Source organism: Salminus brasiliensis, chromosome 18 (assembly GCF_030463535.1).
Source record: "Salminus brasiliensis chromosome 18, fSalBra1.hap2, whole genome shotgun sequence".
Taxonomy (NCBI): domain Eukaryota; kingdom Metazoa; phylum Chordata; class Actinopteri; order Characiformes; family Bryconidae; genus Salminus; species Salminus brasiliensis.
The window spans coordinates 12,894,134-12,916,677 of record NC_132895.1 but is presented as its reverse complement, the minus strand read 5'-3'; the positions used below and the strand labels follow the sequence as shown (position 1 = coordinate 12,916,677).

At 41.8% G+C, this 22,544-nt stretch overlaps 1 protein-coding gene across 1 annotated transcript in view; it reads left to right on the top strand.

Moving 5' to 3' along the window:
• The window catches only part of mfhas1 (multifunctional ROCO family signaling regulator 1), a 33,845-nt gene that overhangs the window by 8,563 nt on the left and 2,738 nt on the right, over positions 1 to 22,544 (top strand). The window contains exon 2 of the mRNA XM_072662676.1: positions 21,234 to 21,603. Within this exon, the coding sequence (XP_072518777.1) occupies positions 21,234 to 21,364 (131 nt within the window). The 3' untranslated portion in view covers positions 21,365 to 21,603. The remainder of the gene's footprint in view (positions 1 to 21,233; positions 21,604 to 22,544) is intronic.

The window sequence follows — 22,544 nt, the reverse complement described above, 5'->3', positions numbered from 1 at the left end:
GGACAAGACAGAACAACACGTTTAGCAGCACCGTTTTTCTTCCCTCCATATTTGGGAATGATATTTTTGGCCCACTTGCATGTTGATTCAGTCTTGGGGCTCCTCTCTCTTGCAGACTAAACATAATGGAGGTAATGACTGCAGAGCGCCATCTTTCTTATACGCACTATCCAGAAGCTTCAGCACTTTTTGTCCTGTTAAGTAACAGTTCTTACACCATCAAAAAAGATTTCTGTTCCTTTCCATGGGCCAATGAATTTGTTTGTGGGTGTAAATGTTCTAGAGAGTGGCCTTATTTCTCTTCCAAACTTTGAGGAAGAGCTGTTTCGAGTTGTTTCGAGTTGTTTGGTCTCAGAATGTAACAGTTGTGGAGATCTCAGCTTATTTGAACCTGGTTTTCCACCACTCTGCTTCTTGCCACCCTAGCAGTGGTTGGGGTCATTGGGTGCGCTAGATGTATTCATTGCCAAGTATCAATATAGCACAACCTATTTTAAAAGTGTAACCGGTCACCAAGTCTCTGTTAATGTAAGCAGGTAATTGGAACGGGATATTCCTCTGTGTTGTGAGCTTTAATCAATCAATTTCATTAGCTTGGTTTCCATGTCGTATTATAATCCTCAGACTTTTTCCCTTTGCATGTTGGGCGTAGTAGCTGAGGTCTTTATGAAAGCTTATTTAAAAATACTGAGAATTATCTAACATGTTCAATGAGGCGAGACAACTATTTAGAGAGAGTGCCAAGTTGACAACATGGATGTTCCTTGTCCATATACTTGGCTAGAAATGTGTGAGAAATAAGAGACGGATCACTGTCCCCTGGTCCGGCAGGAATGGCCTCCTCAATGGAGACACGACCCCACACACTGTTTCAGCTCACTGTGTAAGAACATCACACTCCCTAAAATTAAAAGTGCAAAAGGGTTTTTTGGACTGATGCCGAATGAGTTTCATTAAGCAAAGATTCTCAAAATGGCCTTTAGAGACCCCAGATGACCCATATGTTTACTGTATTTTAAAGTATTTCAGGCTGGGTTGTGGTTTATCTGGAGAGCCACTTGTATGGCCTTTTTTATTTGAGAACCACCAGCCTAAATAACCTTTCAGTGGATGGTTCTTTAAACAACCATTTTAAAGCTTAAAATCTAAAAAAAACGTTAACCAAAGAAGGTTTTTAACATTGCGTATTTCCTTAAACCACTCAAACCCTGTATAAAGGCCCACACTTAATTACTATTATAATGTACAACACTTGTATAGGCCCTAAAATAGAACCCTGTGGCACCAAATGACAATACAGTAGTTTTTGCGTTGAAGGGGTTAGAACCTGTGTGCAGATTAAGGAATTTCAATGTAATCCTGTTGATAACTTTTCCATCAACTTTGTCCTGTTTTATACAACGTTTGAGGAGCAAGAGCCAAGGCATGGTCTTGTTTAGAATACAGAGCTTCAGGAAAGATAGTAGCTTGCCAAAATTGGGCTGTCCACAGGGCAAAGGTCGCTCATTTTCGCTGCTTTTCTTAGCACGCACTGCCCATGACCTACGCCCATTCCCTTTTTTGTACTTTGAAGGGAGAGTTGCTGCCATTTTAAGAACCTCTGACTGCCTAATGATGGTTTTTCTGTTTTTCTGAAAACAGTTAAAACAGAATGGCAGAATGAATATTATAATACTTGTTTGCTCAAATGACAGGCATGCTGCTGCCACAGTGGAGGGCTGTATATTTAACACATGGCATGATCTGACATTTTTTTAGCATTTTGACATTTTGTTAAATTATTGGTTTCTTTACCAGTTGATTTTAGTCATATATGATGCAGAATTGCCAGAACTCAATCTCCATTCTTAATCTGGAACAGCAGGTCTATGCAAACGTTAGCTGAACTGCGCACCAAGTACATAGAAATGTGGACTGAAATGGGCAGGAGTTCCTCTCGAAATCCCTTTTGCTCACATTTTTGCAAACAAAACGCATAAGAAGAGTCTTGAGTCTTGAGAATTTTTGCCGTGAGTAAATTTGTGCTGTGGTGAAATGAAAAGACTAAAAATAAATATTTCTTAGTATCTAATGAATGTATTCAGCTATTTGAAGTTGCCCTCATTGCTGACACAGACGTGCATATGCGCACACACAGCAGTCTTGTAGAGAAGTGCTGCCAATGGAATAGGACTTTGGATCAGATAAACATGAGCCTATAGGCACCATGCTTGATACCAGGTGTGGGCTAGAGGGGTATAAAGCCCCCCAGCATTGAGCTGTGGAACTGTGATCTCTGAAATGATGGTTCTACATCCAGTACATTTGGGATGAGTTGGGGATGAGGTGGGTTGGTGATCATTCAACATCCTGAGCTCACTGATGCTCTTGTTGCTCTTGTCTGGTGTATATTATTATTATTATTATTATTAATAATAAGCTCTTTTGCTTATTCTAGTTGTGCAGATATTTGGAATGGAGCAATGGTTGAAACTAGAGGTGGGAAATGGGATAATGTATTGTTATCGCAATGCCTCGTTATAGATAAACAATATCCTTTTTTCTCAGCACTCTTAAAATATGTGCTACAAAGGGTTCTTTGAGTGATTTCCATAGAAGAACCATTTTTGGTTTCATAAGGAACCATTTTTGTAAAAGAGATCAATGAGTGAAGAACTGTATAAAGGTGTAAGGAAGTTAATGTAAAGGTTTTTGACCAATTGAAAGGGTCTTCACACTCCCATAGTGGAGACTCCCATAGTGGAGTTGGATATCATAAGATAAGATAATCCTTTATTAGTCCCACCGTGGGGAATTCTCAGTGTCACATCAGAAAAGGGATAGCAAGACACTCAGATGCAAAAACGTAAATAAATTACAAACATATACACAATATAAATAATAGTATGTAAAAAGCAATAACAGTATTATTTACAGATTATTTACAAGATGGATATCAACACTACTTTGGGGAGAGGGACATACTGCATATTTAATTACAAATAGCTTTAAGAGGATATAATGCAGCAAAAAAATAATAATAATAAAAATATATATATATATATGGTCCCATTGTTATATGGATCCGTACATCCTTTACGTTGCTCCGTTGTGTCCCAAGACAGGGAACGTAACCAGTATGCGAGTTGCAAGGTGTGGATTAGAGCTGATTGGTGTTCCGATCAGTTAAACTGCGTCATTTAATAAGCTTTGGAGCACTTTCTCTGTCCGCGCTCTGAACAATCTCCTCTCTCCCAGAGAGCTGTGCCCTCTCCTAATCTGGTTAGTGGATTGGGTGGGATTAGACTGAGTGAGAAGGGGGACTGGAATGTGACTGACCATTAAGTCAAGGCAGCACTGGTTAAGTAATCACTGACTAAACAGTGTTCGAGCATTCGAGGGTGGAGTGTGAGGGGCTGCTCAGTGCGGTTTCACATAAATCAGACGCCCGTGACTGTTCACAGTTTAAGAAAATAAATCTAAGGTTACATGAGTTTTCAGACGTTTCCCCTGGGCGTTATCACTTTCTCTCAGTTTCAGTGATTCAAGGCGTGCCAGAGAACATGCAGCGACCTGTAACAGGAGACGACATTATGCCTTCGGAACGAGCTGGGACAGTGCTGTGATGCATAAAGGCTGAAACGCGGGCTTGATACGATCTTGTGTATTCTCTGATGCGGTGGGACTCGTTACGGTCACTGGCAGCTCTGAAAGTGTATCAGTAGTTTAGAATAATGGTGCATTTGTAAAGAGTCACCTCCCTCTATTCATGCACTACAGTTCTGCCTTTCAAAACTTTTTTAGGGATTCTGGGAACTGACGCTGAATTCAGGGTCCTGTAAGGTTCACGGGTCTCAGCCATTGCAGCAGGGCTAGAATTCGGCATGGACCTTCTTTGAGTTTCCGTGATTGCTATCTGGCCTCACTGGAACACAGTGATTTCCTCAAAGCAAAGGCAAACACTGACATGAAAGACGCGGCAGTAATTGTCGCTGCACACAGGAAAGACTGGGATGTTTTTTAGGGGGGAGATGTAAAAGATTTCGGAATGGCAGCTACTCAAAAGTCATTTGTTTTCATGGTGTACGGCAGGCCTGTTCTGCTGGACTTTTCTGGTAAATTTGGACACATTTCCAATGTTTACTACAGGATTCTACATGATGTTACATCACTTATAATACCCTGATCATCCATACCATTAGAATCACCTGACACCACAACAGATGTGACCACTGGAGGCAGGGACTCCACAAGACCTCTGAAGGCGTCCTGTGGAATCTGTCACCAAGACTTTAGCAGCAGATCCTTTCTTGGACCGTTTTTGATACCAGAAAAAACCCCTCAAGACCTGCCTAATGTTTTGGAGGTGTTCTGACCCAGTCATCTAGCCATCACAGTTTGGCTTTTCTCAGAGTGTCTCAGATTCTTATGCTTGCGCATTTAAGATGGATCAGCCATGGCTGATTCCAGTACCAATACCTAAATAAAACCAGTAAAAAAAATGACATGTTCTTCTGAAGTACAGTAACAAATATTAGTTTAAAATATGTAAAACGGTCACATCTCTGTGATTTTAAAATCAATTACCTATGAATTCTGCCAGTATTTTACGCTCCTCTGAATTTAGGTCACAGAACTGGATGCAGGAAAGGCTGTTAGTGTGTGAGAGTGAAACAGGAAACCTGTGGGTGTTTCCAGTTTAGTGGATCTCGTGAGATGTCTGGCTTTTCTGGCGAACTCTCATGCTTGGAAGAGAAAGTGACATTAGGCTGCTCTTTCCAAGCTGTGATACTGTCTGCATCATTACCTCCATTCAAAAAGGCCCACTCTTATCTATGCATTACTGACCAATAACGTGCTAATGACCACTGCTCTAAGTGGGAGAGGAACTTTCAAAACAGTACACGAAGCTTGCAGTTCTGAGTGAAGATCTGCTTGGCCTGCTCTACCCCAGGACACCCCCCTCCTCCCTGCTTTGTTTTGGTATTGTGCATGTTTGCATTATGCCAGTATGAGATGCTGTTATCCCAAGCAGCACCGTAATCCCTAAGAGATGATGTCAATCCTGTTATGTCATCGTGTTCTGTGGAGTCCTACATTGTAAGCCTGTCGCAGTACCTAATCTGTGTGACCTGCCCTTGATTAGACAGTGTGTTGCTTGTCCTTGCCACGGTGTTGTCGTCTCAAGTCTGCAGCCTCGTGGATGGAGATGAGGGCTTTTCCATGCTGAAACTGTATCAGTGTGTGTGATTAGTGCTGTGGCTGCCCGCATTTAGAGACCTCTGCTCTCTCTTATCCTTCATCTGGGTCCAAGCACTACATGGACTGGTTTCTGCTGTCTGTTAGGAACGTTCCCACCTTCTCTTCAAACACATGTGGTGGAAGTACTGAATGTTTCTCCACCTGTTGCAGAGAGAGTAGAGAGCTCAGTAAATTGTAAGGAATTAATTTTTATTTATTATTATTATTTTTTTTTTACAGTGCATGTGCAGTTAGGATATCCATGGAAGTTAAATTCTTCATTTTGGGCTTAGATGTTTATGAAGGCCCCACAGAGATAACTGTTCTGGCCAGGAGCATTGCCAGGGATTTTGGCACCCATGAAAAGGTACTACACTGGGGCCCCACAACTGTTAACAATTCAGCCAAAATACTCCTTTAAATTTTTTTAGGGTCCCTGTCACTGAGGCACTTTGAATCAACCTAGCTCTCCTCCTATAGGGCGCCCCTGGTTCTGTTGTGCTCCTCTCTTAATGTGCTTCTCTCTGAAACGTTACATGGTAGGCTGTTGTTTTTGTTGTTGTTGTTTTCGACCTAACAGATCTGAGCAAGTGAAATGGGTTCACACCCTCCGTGTCCCACTTCTACATCTCTCTGCTTTCAGGGATTCTCTTCAGGTCACTGCACACTTTTTCAAATATTAATCATGAATGGGTGGTTTGTGTCACAGCTAAAAGCTTCCATAGGGAGTAGAGCTGCTATATTATTACAATATATCTATTATATATAAATAGAATATATCGCTGCTGTCATGCAAAAAAAAAAAACCTCAAAACTACTTTCAATTGAAGTTAAATATAACTATATACTGTCAATATAAAATTCTACTGCATTTCTATTGGTCAATTTCTCACAATGTAAAGAACCAATATGTTCACATTTTGTAAACCTGTGAAAAATATCAATAATGAAGGGTTTCAGCATAATGGCTACAATGTGTTTACTCTGTGCAGAGCTTCTCGACCGATCCCAGTTTCAGATGTTGCGGAATTGTTTAATCCGTCTAATCCATATCATGTAGCCCCCGTAGGGAGTAACTATCAGAACTATCAGAGTGATGAGTGAATAGTTTCTACGAAGTGAGATGGATTATTTGTTCATGCTTCAAGTGACCACTCAGTCCTGCCAGGGCCTCTGTGTATCAAGCTTCACAGTGCTGATGCAGGATGACAAGTCCTACAACCCAGTTGAACGACTCAACTGTGTATGTGCTGTGTATGCTGTGTGTCCTGTACTTCCATGTTTTGACCTAGGCTGAGCTTTTATAGTCATGATCATCTCCCTTCAATGAGGATTTTCCTGTGTGGGTTAATCAGCTAATGTGTGGCATGACTTTTAATTAGTCATACACACAGTACTGTTCAGCTCCTGTCTATGGACTTGTTTCCAGGGCGTTTGGATGCACAAACCACAGTTGTGGTCAATTTTGAAGTCTTTAGCTAGCTGTTTTTCGAAAATGACAACTATTGCAGTGTTGACTCTGGTGTTACATCATTCCCAGCTCCGACATTTGAAGTAAATGGAACACTGCATATTTTACAGCCATAATAAGTGACTTCCATGGTAGGAAAAACAAGGGATTCAGAGTGAATCTTGAGAAAATTTGCATATAAGGTTGCTGTAGGGATTTAAAAGAAGATGATCAGAGGCATGTTCTACTTGAAACAGGTTAAATACCATCCACGTTACAATTAATCCTGCATTAGTTTATGCCCCACACTCCCTTATTTCATACAATTTCTGATACCAAGCGTGTGATCATTTAGATACTGATGGAATAACGTTTAAGGTAAGTGGAAATTTAGTTGGTTTGTTTTGTCTTTACCCAGCATCCCCTTGATGGTTATGCAGAGTTGCGCTTTTAGAACGAGGATTGATCGGGATCACTCGGACACTGGTAATGGCCAGTGCATCGCATGCAGAACTTACATAACTCTTCTGGACCCAGAGGCTGCAGCACATGGCAGAAAGCAGCATTCTCTCGAGAGATGAAGCTCTAACGCTGTGAAGGCCCTGACCTTAGACTCCCAATATAGCCTTTACTTCCTCCGCACCGAGAGGCGTGGCTATTCTTGGAGACAGACCGCTGACCTTCTCTGGGCTGGACCAGGGCCTTGAAGGTCTTCCACTGAAGCTGTTGACTGCACACTGTTTTTGAATGATGGTCAAACAGTCTGTATGTTCTAGATGGTGGACAGAAGTGTCTATGTCTCTGAGATATTTATATATCCTATCTGATTCATCCTACATATTTTTTTCAGTGGTACCGCCAGTGTTCTGCCCCATGTTGCCGTTGGCTTCAGGGTGCCTTTAGCATGCTTGCTTACTCATGTGCTCTAATCCTCTGTGACCCAATGATGCTGAACAGCCGTGAAGATTACTATTATTAGTTACTTGGCACTATAGCATTAGACTTCAGTCCTACAGCTAAATCTGAAGTAATGGCCATTTTAGAAATATCACATTTCTGTGTATTTCTTTATAGAGTCTTTGGTGAATTCATGGAATTAAATTTTATTACACCATTTTCCTTTTCTTATGAACCCACAGTTTTGGACATTTTTGTTCCAACTGTGATGACTTGCTATTGATTGGCAGGCTCAACACTAGTACCTCACCCTTTTCATGGGTCTATTTTATTAGACAGTTAACAAGCATTTTACAGTGCCTGTTAAGGGGTGGAGTGATTTGCATTTGTATATATTTTAAAGTCTTTGGTCTTTGTTTGTGGTTAGGATCATTAATGTTCAAGTGATGTGAAGCCTCATATCTTTAGCAAATGATGGGTATAGGGGTTTGGAGACAGTGAGGGCCCTACAAAGAGAAACTGGTTTGGCGTGTGTGTGTATATTGATGTGACTTGACATCCCCAGTAGCACATACGGGCAGCAGGCTTTATGGGCAATGAGCTCATTATGCAGCAGATGTTAACATCTGTCCCTCAGGCCCAGCAGTGAAGCTGCTGGTCTACAGCAGCCTTTTCTACTGTTAGCCTTATATGAGACAAGCCTCATAGACATTTGCCTGGGATGTTCTTATTAACCATTTTTTAACAAAAAACATCTCCGTGAGAGATTATCTTGTAATTCTATGAAGGAAAGATGTGTTAACAGAAATGAAGTGCATGCAGCTAGCATTATAGGTGATTTGTACCCAAGTATTAAAGTATTATACAGTTGCAGTTGATATTAATCAACCAATTAATTTTTTAGCTGTTAGCAAGAAACCAATGAAACAAGACGAATAGCTCAACACAGCTAAAGTAACAAGTGGTTTCTCCTGATTCAACACAAAATGCCACTTTTAATGAATGCTGCAGCCTCAGAATTATTCAAGAATGTCATGGCAAGTGTCTTTAGTACTAAGTAAAGGACCCTTTTGCTGTAATGACCTGCTGCAAACATAAGACACCAGCTTCTGGCAGCATTTCTGAATCTTAGCCCATTCCTCATGGGTAGTGGCCTCCACTTTACTGATATTCTTAGGTTACAAACCAAGGAAATCAAGCCTTGGTGGACTTTGAGAAATGCTTGGGGTAATTGTCCTGTTGGAAGGTCCAATGACGCCCAAGCTTCAGCTTCCTCTCAGAAGGCATGACGTATTCTCCTAGGATTTCCTGATACTTGATTGAATCCATCTTGCCCGATTGAGCACACGCTGCAGGTTTCCTGTGTCAGAGGAAGCAAAGCAGCCCCAGAGCATCACTGAGCCACCACCATGCTTCATTCTTCGTCCTCCAGACATACCGCTGATTCACATGCCTAAAAACAAAACTTTTCATTTTTATGGATCAGCGGTATGTCTGGAGGATGAAGAATGAAGAGATTTTTTTCAATGTGTAGCTTTACTTAAATGTATATTTTTGCCATAACAATATACATTTAAGCCTGTTGATATTGAAATTTTGTAATATAAAAATATTGAAACACTTTGACTATTTTACACGCAGAAATTGGTGGCAGACAATGGTTCATTTTATGTGTTTAAGCTGCAACCTCTAGATATCAGTGTTGTCCTCAGATCCCACTGTTATGATTGCATAAAAAAGTTATTTTTTTCTTATAGTATCGCAATATATCACAAGATATATTAAATCTTAATGCATATCATATCTCCAGGTTCTTGCCACAACACAAAGCCCCAATATTAAGCCCTATTTGAATAACCATATCCATTCCTACTGTTTACAGATGGTCTGGCCTAGGCATAAGCCACAGTACTGGCATAAAGCAGAGCCAGGCAAATGGTTAGACTCTAGCTAGAGCAGCGCCTGGAAGCCTTTGCACCCTCTTTCCAGAAGAGACTCTTAGCAGAGTGGCGTTGAGATCCTAAAACACACTGTTTGTATTTCTGTGCAGCAGATGTGGCAGTGTGCAGCCCCCCCCCCCCCCCCCTTTAGCCACTTCTCATGTTTAATTAAAATCTACCACCAGAAAAGCCAGCAGAAACCGCACACATCTTGAAGCCACAGGTGCTCCTGGCATGGCGGACCACTCTGGCCACCACAGCATAGACCCCAAAGAGCTGCCTGTCTAAACGCCAGATTCTGTCCAGAACCCCACCATGCTCGAATGACGGAGAAGAAAGACACGGGACACTTACTTCCAGGTTGCCGCCTGAAGCTTGTTTTGCCATTCTGAAAGAGATCCTTCGATGAAAGTAGGTCACCGATTTCTCAGGTTTTATTCAGGCTTGTTAGAGACGGCTGTTCAGTTGGGATCAGCCTAATTAAGGAGATGCCATGGGGCTTGTTCTTGGCTGTAAGGGTGGGCAATGTGACTCTTGTTGTTATCATGGTCGTCATTACCATCTGTGCTTCTACACATTTTGATTCTATTACCAGTTGTTCATTTATCATTCTGATCATTCTCCAGCCGTTCTAAATACAAAAAATGAATACATGCTTTTCAGTGTGGTTTTGCAGGTGTAACCTGTCCATTCTGACCTGTCTGCAAACCTGGCTAATATACTCTTTATGGACAGAAGTATTGGAACACCTACTCCTTTATTGTTTCTTCCAAAATCAAGGGCATTAAAAAAAGTTTATAGTGCTTTTGTTGGAGTGACGGTCTTTACTGTCCAGGGAAGGCTTTTTACTAGATTCTGGAGCATTGCAGTGAAAATTTGATTGCATTCAGTGACAAGAACGTTAGTAAGGTCAGGATGTTGGATGACCACCACACTACCTCATCCCCAACTTTTCAGACATGCAAATGGTTCTTTGAGTCACAATTCTATATCAGTAGTCTTCAACTCTCCTCCTGGAGAGCTACCAGGCTGCAGGTTTCAACACCAACACTTTGTGAAGGATGTACTTCAAGGGTGCACCTGCATGCTTAAGACATAACAATAGCCAACAAACATGTAGATTATGTTGTCTTATTATTATTATTATTGCTACTGCCAGGTCCTCTTTGTGTCCTGTTTTTTTTTTTTTTTTCACTAGGGCTCTCAAGGCTCTGGTTATGTACCTACAATGTTGAAGTGTTTACCCACCCGTACTAAAGCCATACATCTGCTCCGCTCTGTGGCATTCAAATGTCTTCCTTCCCCTCATCTGATTAGCTTTGGGTTTGCCGGAGTTAGTGACTCTCTGCTAGTTTGGTTTTTCATCTTTGTCAGCTGTGTCAGCATGTCTGGTGTGAATGAACTGTAAGACAGCTGCCCCCCCCCTCCCCACACACACACACACACACACACACACACACAACCACCTCATTTCCAGTGTATGATGATTCAGCTCTTTGTCACTGACCTCCTTTACTCATCACATCCACTCATGTGAGAAACACGAAGTCAAAGAATCTGATAAGCTCCCTGCCTTTAGGACCACTTTAACGGTTTCTCACAGTCATTTTAACTAATGCTTGTTCGCCCAGGCTGCTGTTATGTGCTATTTGTGCTCATGGCTCTAGCTGATGGCAGTGTGCTAGTGGGTTTGTGGATGTATGTGGAGTGTCCAGACAGAATTCTATAGACTCTACAGTAAACCAGCAGTCCAGTTATATGTTAGTTTTTATGTTTGCTGCTGAGCAGGAATTAGTTCTATTGGGCCACCCTTGCTAAATAGTTGTCAGTATTTACACTGACATCCAATGCTTAATAGAGTGAGGTAAAAGATCATCAAGTTTTAACATGATAAGACTCCTAATTGTAGTTGATAAGTCATCAAGGCTCTTGTAGGAGAACAGTAGCTGACCATTTCTGTTCAGTTAGCCTGCAGACTCCTGTATTGGTTAGCATTGCCCTGAGTGATGAGCGTGAGGATGCATGACATCCTACCTGCCTGGAGAAAGCAGGACCAATTATGCTCTCTTGGGTTCTTGGTAAAGGATGGCTGTTGCATTTCTTCAAAACTGATGTATAGAACAGTGTAATACTACAAAGTAGAAAAAAAGTGTAAACTGGGAGTTATTTAAAGTGAGGTTTTCTAGATACACAACCCTTGTATCTCCATTTTTGCCATTTTTCACTTTTGGACATACCGTGTGTCTGTCTAATTCTTTACATTGTGCTTTTACAAGTTTTATGATGAATGGACCAATAGAAATGCTCCAAAATTACTTTATATTGTCTTCCATTTAAAGCTCAGTTGCCATTTTGGAGATACAAGATAAAACATGCAGATTATATATATATATATATATATATATATATATATATATATATATATATATATATATGTTCTAAACTGGGTAGTAATGTTCTTTATTTATAGATCACAGGGTTTTTTAGTTGTGTGAGACCAGAGTCAGATCTGCTCGCTCTTAAAGGCATTCTTAATTCTGTCTTTGTCTTAGTCGACCTCAGTGACCAGTCTCTTAATCTGTTGTGCATACGGTTAAAGAGGTCTCGTTCTGACCTTAAACTGGCTGCCCTTTTCAGAAGAGCTGGCTTGGCCGACAGCTGCATGGAAATGTCATCAGGATGCAAGGCCCTGTTTAAAACGTCAGCTTACCACACGCCTGCTAAGCTGTATTTTTGTGCGGATCACTCCTCAGTGCACGTGCACAGTGTGTTTGTTAGCATGTGAATCAGAGAATATGAGAGAGGATACATAGGCTTGAGTGTTCTGTTATTTTCTCATGATTCTGTGTTGCTACATCAGTTTATATATACAGCAGTGTGTGTGTGTGTGTGTGTGTGTGTGTGTGTGTGTGTGTGTGTGTGTGTAAATATTAGCTGTGATGAGCAACACCAATCAGTCATAACATTAGCACCGCCTGCATAATATTGAGTAGGCCCCCCTTGTGCCACCACAGCAGATCTGATCACTTAAGGCATGGACTCCACAAGACCTCTGAAGGCATCCTGTGGTATCTGGCACTAATACATTAGCAGCAGATCCTTCAAGTGCCCATGACCCTGTCGCTGGTTCACTGGTTGCCTTTTCTTGGACCACTTTTGGTAGGTACAGACCACTGCATACCTGCATAGAAACCCCCCACAAGATCTGCCTGATGTTTTGGAGATGTTCCCAGTCATCTAGCCATCACAGTTTGACCCTCATCAAAATGTCTCTGATATACTTGCCCATATTTCCTGCTTTTAACACACACCACCCTCAATAACTGACTGTTCCCTTGCTGCCTAATAAATCCCACACATTGACAGATTCCACTGTAGATGAAGATAATCATCATAGTTTTCATTTCATCGGCCAGTGGTACTAATGTTGTGGCTGATTGGTGTATGTGTACATATACTCTGTGTGTGAATGAGGGTGCGAGTTATTCCGCTAGTCTCATTGCAGTGCTCTGCCGGCTTGTTTAACACTCTAGTGATAATCCTGAGGCTGAGCTGTTGGCATTCTCATCTCTAAACCCAGCGGGTTGGCCTCTCCTGACCCCCACACTGCTCATGCTGCTGCCTTGCCCTGCTGTGCCCTGACTGAACAGAAAGTCACTTCAAAAAATGTCACCGACAACCACCTGAAGAAAATAGCTTGTGGAACTAATGGCAGGGCCTTTAGTTTTCTAAGCTCTTGACAACAGTCAGAAAGAATGACTGTGGGAGACCCAGAGCTTCTGGGGTTCATTAGCTCTGTAATACATCGAGAGCTACTTGATTAGAACGGCTCTAGTGGGAGCCAGGAGCCTTACCGTGGAATGTCTTATGCTGATACTGGTTTATTTTTAGTTTAGATAGTGAACAGTTTCATCAAATATCCAGAACACTTTGTACTTTTGCTGTAGTGTGTTCTTGCCCAACCCATTTCCACCCTCATTGTAACCTTGACAAATTCCCACTTACTAGCTACACTGTTTAATAGTCTTTTATTGAACTATAAAACCTCTAGGATCTTTTTGAATGGTCAACTAATTTCCTCTAATACAGACATCCAGAACCCACAATAAAGAACCCATTTTCAGTACTATTTCCCCCATCACACATAATGTTACCTAGACTGGAGGCTAAAGGGCTAACACGTGCTGCCTCCGAAAGGTGAAGTGCCAGGTCACTGGACAGGCGAACACACTTGGAAGAGAACCAGGGAGAGCGAGGCCAATCGCGCTCTCTTGGATTCCCTGGTCACGGGCCTTTGGCATCACCAGGGATCAGAGGCACAATCTCTTGACTATAGGGCCGATGCTTAGACTGTTATGCCACTTGGGAACCCCATGTTTGTGCTTTTTTGAATTGTAAGCCTGATCGATTCAGTCAGATCTTTTTGCTTCTTGATTGTCTGCTTTGCTCATTTTGACACTTCTTTGGTGCCTTGGGTCAACTTTACACCTTTTACTGTCAAAGAAACAACTGAGCTGATCCTAGATCTCTCAAGATCCTTTCTACAAGATCCTTTCTACAAGATCCTTTCTACAAGATCCTATGTACTGTTGGCTTTATACTCTTCATATATGTCGCATAATACTCTCATACTATCACTTCAAGTATACTGTTCTGGAGTTCAGAACAGTTCTGAACATGGTGCAGAGAGAAAGTTTCATTGTGTGTGTGTGTGTGTGTGTGTGTGTGTGTGTGTGTGTGTGTGTGTGTGTGTGTGTATCGCTGGCATGTTCATTGTTTGAGTGTTTGTCTTTGAGCTCACTTCCGTGAATAGATGTTACTGTGTAGAGGAATTTTGTGTAGCTTAGTCAAGGATAACCGGCAGAGCACATTCTATTTCAGTTCTCCAGCATTCGCTCGGAAGGATGTTTGTTTTGGACGGTTTTCTGAATCCACATCCTCAGGACACTTGAAGTAGGAGGTGATGCATTCCAGAAGTTCTTTGACCCAGATTTCAGCCTTCACAAAAGGTTACTGAGCAAGTCCCAGCATGTAACTGATGATGATAAAAAAAAAAAACTGGAAAATACCAGGAATGGGACAGGAAGTCTGAGCACGGATTTGCACTTTCCTTTTTGTTCATTCCTAATGTAAGTCTATTAGTGAGTGATTCCTGATGTTTGGGCCTTAGTCCGTAGGAGTGCACAGTGTTGATTTAACGTAAATGTATTCCATGTTCTTGGGCCTTGCTTGCTAGCACGCTACAGCCTATCCGGGGCATGGAGATGGTAAACACACATTATTTAGCAAGATCGTGATTTGAAAGGCTTTGAATGTTTGGAATTCCTTGTCGAATGTTATTTCAGAAAATATGCCGAGCAGTGTCCATTAAACTCTATATTTAGATGTGAATATTGTGAGAGTCTTAAAAGAAAGACTGAAGAGTTATTTAAAAGAGTCTTAATGTCCTGTCAGCAAAAAAAAAAAATGTTGTATTAACATATTGAAATGGTGGTCAGGGAGATGTTGAGCAAGGCTGAGGCGGCTGTGTTTGCAGTAGCAGCAGGCTTTGTTATGGAAACTGTCTCATTGTTCCATTCAGACGGAAGCTTCCTGTCCCAGAGAGAGCAGGGTAGTTCGCCAGCAGTGTGCCGAACCTTGGCTTTGATCGATACTGTAGCCCAGGCAGAAGTATAATGTGAGTGCATGTGTGTGTTAAGGGCTGACAGAGCTGAGATTTTGCACTGATACTTACTGTAAGGAACCTACAACTGTGATGACCAATAACGTTGGGCAATATGATATGGCTAAAAATAAAATCGTGACGGCAGTAGTTTCAGTTCAGTTCATTTTATTCAGTTAACAACGATTAACCATAACATTAACACCACCTCACCACCTGTTTCCACACTCCTTGTCAATTTTATCAGCTCCACTTACCATATAGGAGCCCTTTGTGGTTCTCTAATTACAGACTGTAGTCCATCAGATTCTCTGCAGACTGTTAGCCTCATTTCACCCTGTTCTTCAGTGGTTGGGACCATCACAGAGGTATCATTAGGGAGGTGGGTCAATGTCAGCAGTGCAGTGACACTGACATGGTGGTGGCGTGTTGGTGTGTGTTGCGCTGGTACACTGAGTGGATCAGACACAGCATCACTGCTGGACTGAGAATAGTACCCCAACCAGACATACCCAGACAGCAGCGTCCAGTGGGCAGCATCCTGTGACTGCTGATAAAGGGCTGGAGGACGACCAACACACACTGTGCAGCAACAGATGAGCTTCTGTCTCTGGCTTTCCCTCTACAAGGTGGACCGCTTAGGTAGGAGTGTCTAGTAGAGTGGACAGTGAGTGGACACAGTGTTTAAAAACTCCAGCAGCACCACTGCATCTGATCCTTTTGAACCAGCATGACACACGCAAACACACCACTGCAGTGCTGAGAACATCCCACCACGCAAAAAACACACTGATCTGTGGTGGTCCTGTGGGGTCCTGAGCATTAAAGAACAGAGTGAAAGGAGGCTCATAAAGTATGCAGAGATGCAGATGGACGTCAGTCTGTATTTATAGAACTACACAGTGCTCCTATATGGTTAGTGGAGCTGATATCATTTATTTACAATGAGTGTAGAAACAAGGAGGTGGTATTAATTTTGTGGCTGACCGCTATTTACACGATCACACATTACAAAAATTACATAGTGTGTGTGTGTGTGTATGTGTGTGTGTGTGTATGTGTGTGTGTTTGTATGTGTGTGTGTGTGTATGTATATATATATATATATATATATATATATATAATATGCTTGTGATTGCATGGGCAGAGTTATATTATCACTGCTTGAACCACCAATATGAATCCCAGATTAAATGAGGGAATTGGTTCTGCACAAAATCCTTTGTGTGGGAGCCTGTAAGCCGATTTTGGGAGGTGAGAGTGTGTGCACTGACTGAAGATGATTTGCTGTGTTTTGGCAAATCCTGACCGCTCCAGACACACGTGCAGGGGTCACTGTCTTGGTCTTAAGAGCTAGTGCAGGTTTTATGTTGACATGTCTGTATTGATGTCATTAAACACTACAGTAATTTGTACAGTAGTCCCTATGGTGAACTTTTAACAAAAGAACCCATTATGTGTAAATGATATCAGTATTACTATTAATATTAATTTATTAATGTCATTTTAGGTTTGGCATAGAGTAGCAGCAGTCATAAAGAAGGGCTTTATTTAGCTTTATTGATGCACACGTAATATGATCTTACATACAATGTGATATGTTTGGAAAACACTGTGATTTTATCAGTTCTTTCCCGTGTCTGTAAGACTGATTAAGCCACAGAGTGCTAGTCTCTTGGCCCCAAGTAGCCCAGTGAAAGGAGAAGCCGTTGACTGTCTCCCGCTCAGCACTCATTAATATGGAAGAGAGGATGGCTGAGCAAGGCCAGGCGGCAGGCCTGACCTTGGCACCGTGCCAGCTTTGTCGCTCTGGATTTTTTGGTGAGTTTAACTTCCCTCATGCTCGAGTTCCTCTCCCTTCCTCTTAAAATAGTTCAGCAGATGTACGGAAATCCACTGCTCACAGCTCCGCTATCTGTCACAGACGACCATTTCTTATTAGGGAAACGGGACTGTAAAGGTCTGGATCCTAGGTGTAAGCCGAGGACTGGGCTAAGTGATGGTATTTGCCTTTAAAAGTGGGAGTAATGGAGGGAGCACTGTGGAGATGGGCTCAGTGTTTGAGGGCAGGGTTGGGTGGGCGAGGGCTCTTTGTTCATAGGATCTAGAGGTTAAGGCATGCTGTAGTGCGATGAAGCCAGTCAGCCTGTCTTCTCCCCAAACCCCTCCTTCCTCATCCACCTGACCCAATTTTATCACACATTAACTCCCTGTGTCAGCAAGAACAGCTTGGCTGGCCGTGACCAAGATCAGATAGCTGGTATTATCTCTGCCCATTTTTATAAATAACACACACACACACAGCAAAGTGTTCACCCCTTAAAATGGCTGCTGCTAGGTTCATGTTTATCTGCTCTAGTCCTATTCTATTGGCAGTGCTTCTGTACAGGGACTGATGGACCTTGTGGCTAAAGGTGCTTTTAGATTTGTGACGCTATAAAGGACAGCTTCAGTTTCAGATTATTACCTGATGCTAATTTAGGTAGTGTAACATAGTTTGGTTGTGTTTTCGTCATCTGATGTGAAAGAACAACTGTGTAATCTGGATATTTTGCCAGAGAGGACTAATGCAGCGGACTAATGCAGAGATGCCTCTTCTTCTTCTTAATCCATCACTTTCAACAAAAGAGAGGTCTGAGACCCCCGCCCCGCCCCTTCACTCTGCAGGAATGACATTGGGGACAGAGGCCTCTAAACCCATTGTTATCCGTGCAGGTCTTCCCAGCTCAGCTGGGCTTTCCTCCCTGTGTTTCTTCCACAATATATACAAGTAGAGGCTTTGCTTTTTAACAGGATAAGAAACCTTTTCCAGCCTGAGTCCTGAGAAACAGCAGTTTCCCTTTTAAGGCACTTATACTGCTCCTCTGAGAGTAAGCAAAAAAAAATTGATGGAGAGTCTGGCAGAGGAACAAACAGGCCGGAGTGGGCCGAAGTACAGGAATGTGAGCACGTGTTGTACCTGGAAATGTTATTCAGAATGAGAATGAACGGCACATTCTTTTTCCATGATTCCATTTGCCATTTCGTCCGGGTGCGCTGCAGCTCTGAACTGACCCAGACAGGCGGAGACGGCAAAGATTAACCGGGACATGACTTCACTCCAGCTCACTGAAGTGTAAGCCTGATGCAGCATGCGTCAGTCTGAAGGTGGCAATTCAACCGCGCCCGTTTTGTAATGTTAAAATCAACATATATATATATATCCAGTATATCCTGTCCTGTTATTGATTTTGCCAAGCAAGAGCTGCTCGGTAATCATGTTCTTGGTTGTTGTAATGCTGATATCACTGAAGGCTTCATACTACAAGAGAACTCCTATGAGCTTCTGTTGGTGTTTTAATGAGTCAAGGCATTCACAAAATTGAATAAACTTAATAATGATGATTTTATTATGCATTGAACCATTTCCTGAACAAAATTATCAATCACAATGTTCAGCAACATGATCATTGGTACAAAATTTAGTCCATAAACGTAAATGTGTCCTGTCCATTAACAAAACCTTGACCCTGTACTAGATTAGGCTAGGTTCTCCTTGATGCTGTCAAATGGTTCTTCCTTGCTGGCCTTGTTCTAGCCATGCTCCTTTCGCTAAGAGGCGTAGGCCCCGCCCAGCTCCACCCTGCCCTTATCTGGACAAAGGAGCGAGCAGCAGAAAAATCAATAGGACTAATGGCTCAAGTGCACTGAACAGACTATTGCTCTATTCAGCACTGGCAGATGGAAAACATGGAGCATTGACCAAAGCTTTTATTGTGCTTGATCACTACAGTGGGTTATTAAGCCTCCATTTTGTGTTGATCTCTAGCATTAGCCTCCTTTAGTATGACACGGCTTATAGGATAATTAATATATGTCGGGAAACTGCAGCGCAGTTAAGCTGCCTGTGTGTTGTAAATTCTGTCCTGAAGCCACGCATACACGTACGCAACTGTACAGACTGCAGTTATACTGGCCAGCCTGCATCTGCTGTACAGTGAGGCCCAGATGTACTGGTAGCAGGTCAGTTGCCAGACGTGTTATTACAGTATTAATGCAAATCAGATTGTTATGAGCCCTCTATTGTGTGTAACATTTGGGAGCCAAATAAAGAGAAAACATCTGATGAGGGAAGTGCACACATTTTGAGCGTTATGCCAGGATAATGTCTGGAATCCCTGCAGTTAGTAATAGATGAGATATGCTGGTAAATCATTGGTGGAATTTTTTTGACAGATGACAAAACCTTGTTGACTGCATTGTATATAATTTGTTGGCTGCTTCAGATTGTGAAAGATTCCTTTTGGTGTAATATTAAGAGAAAGAAAAGCTATGTCCAGTTTGGAGGAGCAGTAAAGGGTCCATTAACTGTTTTAACATAAACCAGAGCCTGGGTATGTGTTTTGCTGTTTTACATTGGAAATGACAAGTCAGTCACAGTTGTGAGCAAAGGTCTAGCATCTACTTACATGTATTATGTAATTTAGCATTTATAAAGGTTTAGGCCCAAATACGATTTCTCTGCCAAATTCCATCACTATTCTTTATATTCTACCTATATCCGACATTCATCTGATAAGTTCATGCTCCTAAACTGATGCACATGCTCAGAAGAGCAATATTTTACACAGGACTGCTGTTTTGGGTGGGGAAAGTATTTTGGCTGAATGGTTAGAGTTGTGGTTTAATATCTTTTAATGGGGCCCAAAATTCTTGGCAGCGCCCCTGGCTTCATGTGAAGTTTCATCTTCATCTTCGCCAGCATCACAGGCGCTAATAAGGAGTTCCAGCTTAGTTACAGCTGGGCCCATCACTGAGAATCACATTCAAGCTTACTGTCAGTCACAACCCCTTCTTCTTTTTTAAGCTTTTTATTTTCCTTTTACGCTGTAGGCACGACCTCCTGCCGTATTCGGCCATTTCTTTAGAAATATCTTCAGACACAGAGGGGTTGCGGTATGTGCCTTCTAATTTAGTTTGAATAGCAGCATGATGTGTTAAAGCTAAAAAATAAATATTGGCCAATGTTACAGATTATTCCACATTGTTGGAACACATTTAAAAAGTGGATATAGGATCAGTTTCCCCTGACCCAGACTATAACCCTAGACGAATAATACTTAGAATATAGAACCTTTTCGTTGCATAGGTCTTATCTCTCCAAAGAACCAGTTTGGACATTTGTAAGAGTGTAGGCCTGTTTATGATTAAATGTATAAAATCTGAAATTGTGAATCAGACACAGGAGTGTTTCTCTGCAGGGAATCACATGGCACTGATTGGGGCATTACTAATCCATGTTTATTCTGGTTTTGTTTGATCAGATTAAAAATGTAACTTGTGACACAGCAGCTGAGCCTTGCCTTATCTGCACTTTCACAACACACAGGCTTCCCATCAGTTAGGATCCTCCCTCTGCAGCAGTGCTCTGAGGCACTGGGAGAAAAGGAGCACAGTGAATGCAATGCTGGTGCCCCCTATTGGACAAAATTTGATATTTTTATTTATTTGCTGCATTTTTAAGATCTGAGTCATCAAAAACAAACATGGGGTCAGGAGACTGGTCACTTTATGTAGTCTTTGACTTGATTCTGTAAATGAAGTTAACAGTAAGTTTTGTCACTGAAGGGATTATATCTTACATATTTTAATATTGCCTGAGGTCCCCCTGTGAGTTTATATTCTAATGAGTTTATGTACTGTGCCTTTGAGACGGATGAAAATGAGCTCTCTTTTGATTGGCTTCCCTGTATTATGTGTCTTTCAGAAGGCTGTCTGCGGTGAAGCACTTCTTATAACGTCAGTGTAAAAGGTTCATGTTAAAGTGCTGTAGGACGAATAACGCAAAAGCCTTGTGGCTCCAAAAATGAACGTTTACAGCAGAAAGAAATAGCCTCAACCTAGAAAGTGTGCTCTAATCTCTGAGCCATACATCATATCCTTGTTTCAACACTCATTGTCCATTTTTGGCTCCACTTACCATTAATAAATTAATGTTAAGTTATGAAATGCTATGCTATTCAATGAAGCTAAAACTACACTCATGATAGCATTGTGATTTGTGTTTTGTGTTTGTCTGTTTTAGGTGAGTTGCTGAGCCAGCCTCGGCCAGAGGGACTGACCGAGATAGTGTGCCCGAAGAATGGCTCAGAGCGAGTGAATGTGGCACTGGTGTATCCTCCCTCTCCTACTTTGGTCAGCCCCAGTCACAAATGACTTCCCCTCCTAACACACTGAAATGACTGTAAATGACCCCAGACGCCCTGCTGCACCTCTTGATTCTCCTGTGTCACAAACACACATGCCCCAGACGGAGCCACATCGGCGTGTGTGTGTGTGTATGTGTATATCCTGCTTCTACTTCCTCATGTGTGCTCAGAAGACTACAGCTGGACAGGATTCAGCAGGCCAGGGTAGCACATGAGTTAGAGGAGAAACAGAAATGCCACACACTTGTGAGTAGCGTTGCAAAACAAAAAGAAATACTAAATGGTTGTTTGTTTTTTCAGTACTACAACATGCTGAACAGTTCTTAAATACTCTCAGTCCTTTTAAAATAGTTTCAGACTAAAAATACAAGAACACTGTGTTTTCCATACGCAAATCAGTTAGGTCGTCAAAAACCTCCATAACGGCAGAAACCGTAACTTTTAACGGAGGTCATTTATGGGTGTAACAGTACAAGTATTTGTTCTGAACCGTGGCGGTACAGGGGTCACAGTTTAGTGAATGCAATCGGACGGAGAATACACAATATGTGATATTAGGGTAAATGTTTGCGTCACCTAGAAATCTTATGCTGTAAGCCATTGGATTGGTGTGATTTGTGTCCAGCACAACCTGCCAGTGAGCTACCACACCACGTGGGAAACTGGGGTTCGACTTCCGGTCTGGGTGACTATGCTGCGCTACACCAATAAGAGTCCTTGGGCAAGACTTCTAACACTACATTGGCCCTCCTCTGTAATACGAGTAACTAAAAGTAGCTAAAGTAGCTAAACTGTTGACTTATAAATGTAAATGCGATAAAATTCCATAAATGTATGGTATTGTGGGAACTGTAGTGGTTTAGTAGGACTGCTATGCAACTGTAGTCTTGTTTACCCCCCTGCCCCCCCCCCCACTGTATATACAGTAATATATATAATATTAAAGATAATTCTTCATGTTTGGTACTTCTTCTGTTCCAATATCTGTTTAAAGTTAATATGTTAATGTTTTAAGTGTAAAGTATTGTTTTGATAAAAAGAAAGGCAGAATGTTCAGCTTTAACCATATGAATATTTTCTGTTTAGCCCAACACTTTATTCAGACAACTACAAATTTTTTACAAGGTTTTTGCTATATTCTCATTTTGGTATTAAATGTTGAGGTGCTAAACCTGGTGTTGGTATCA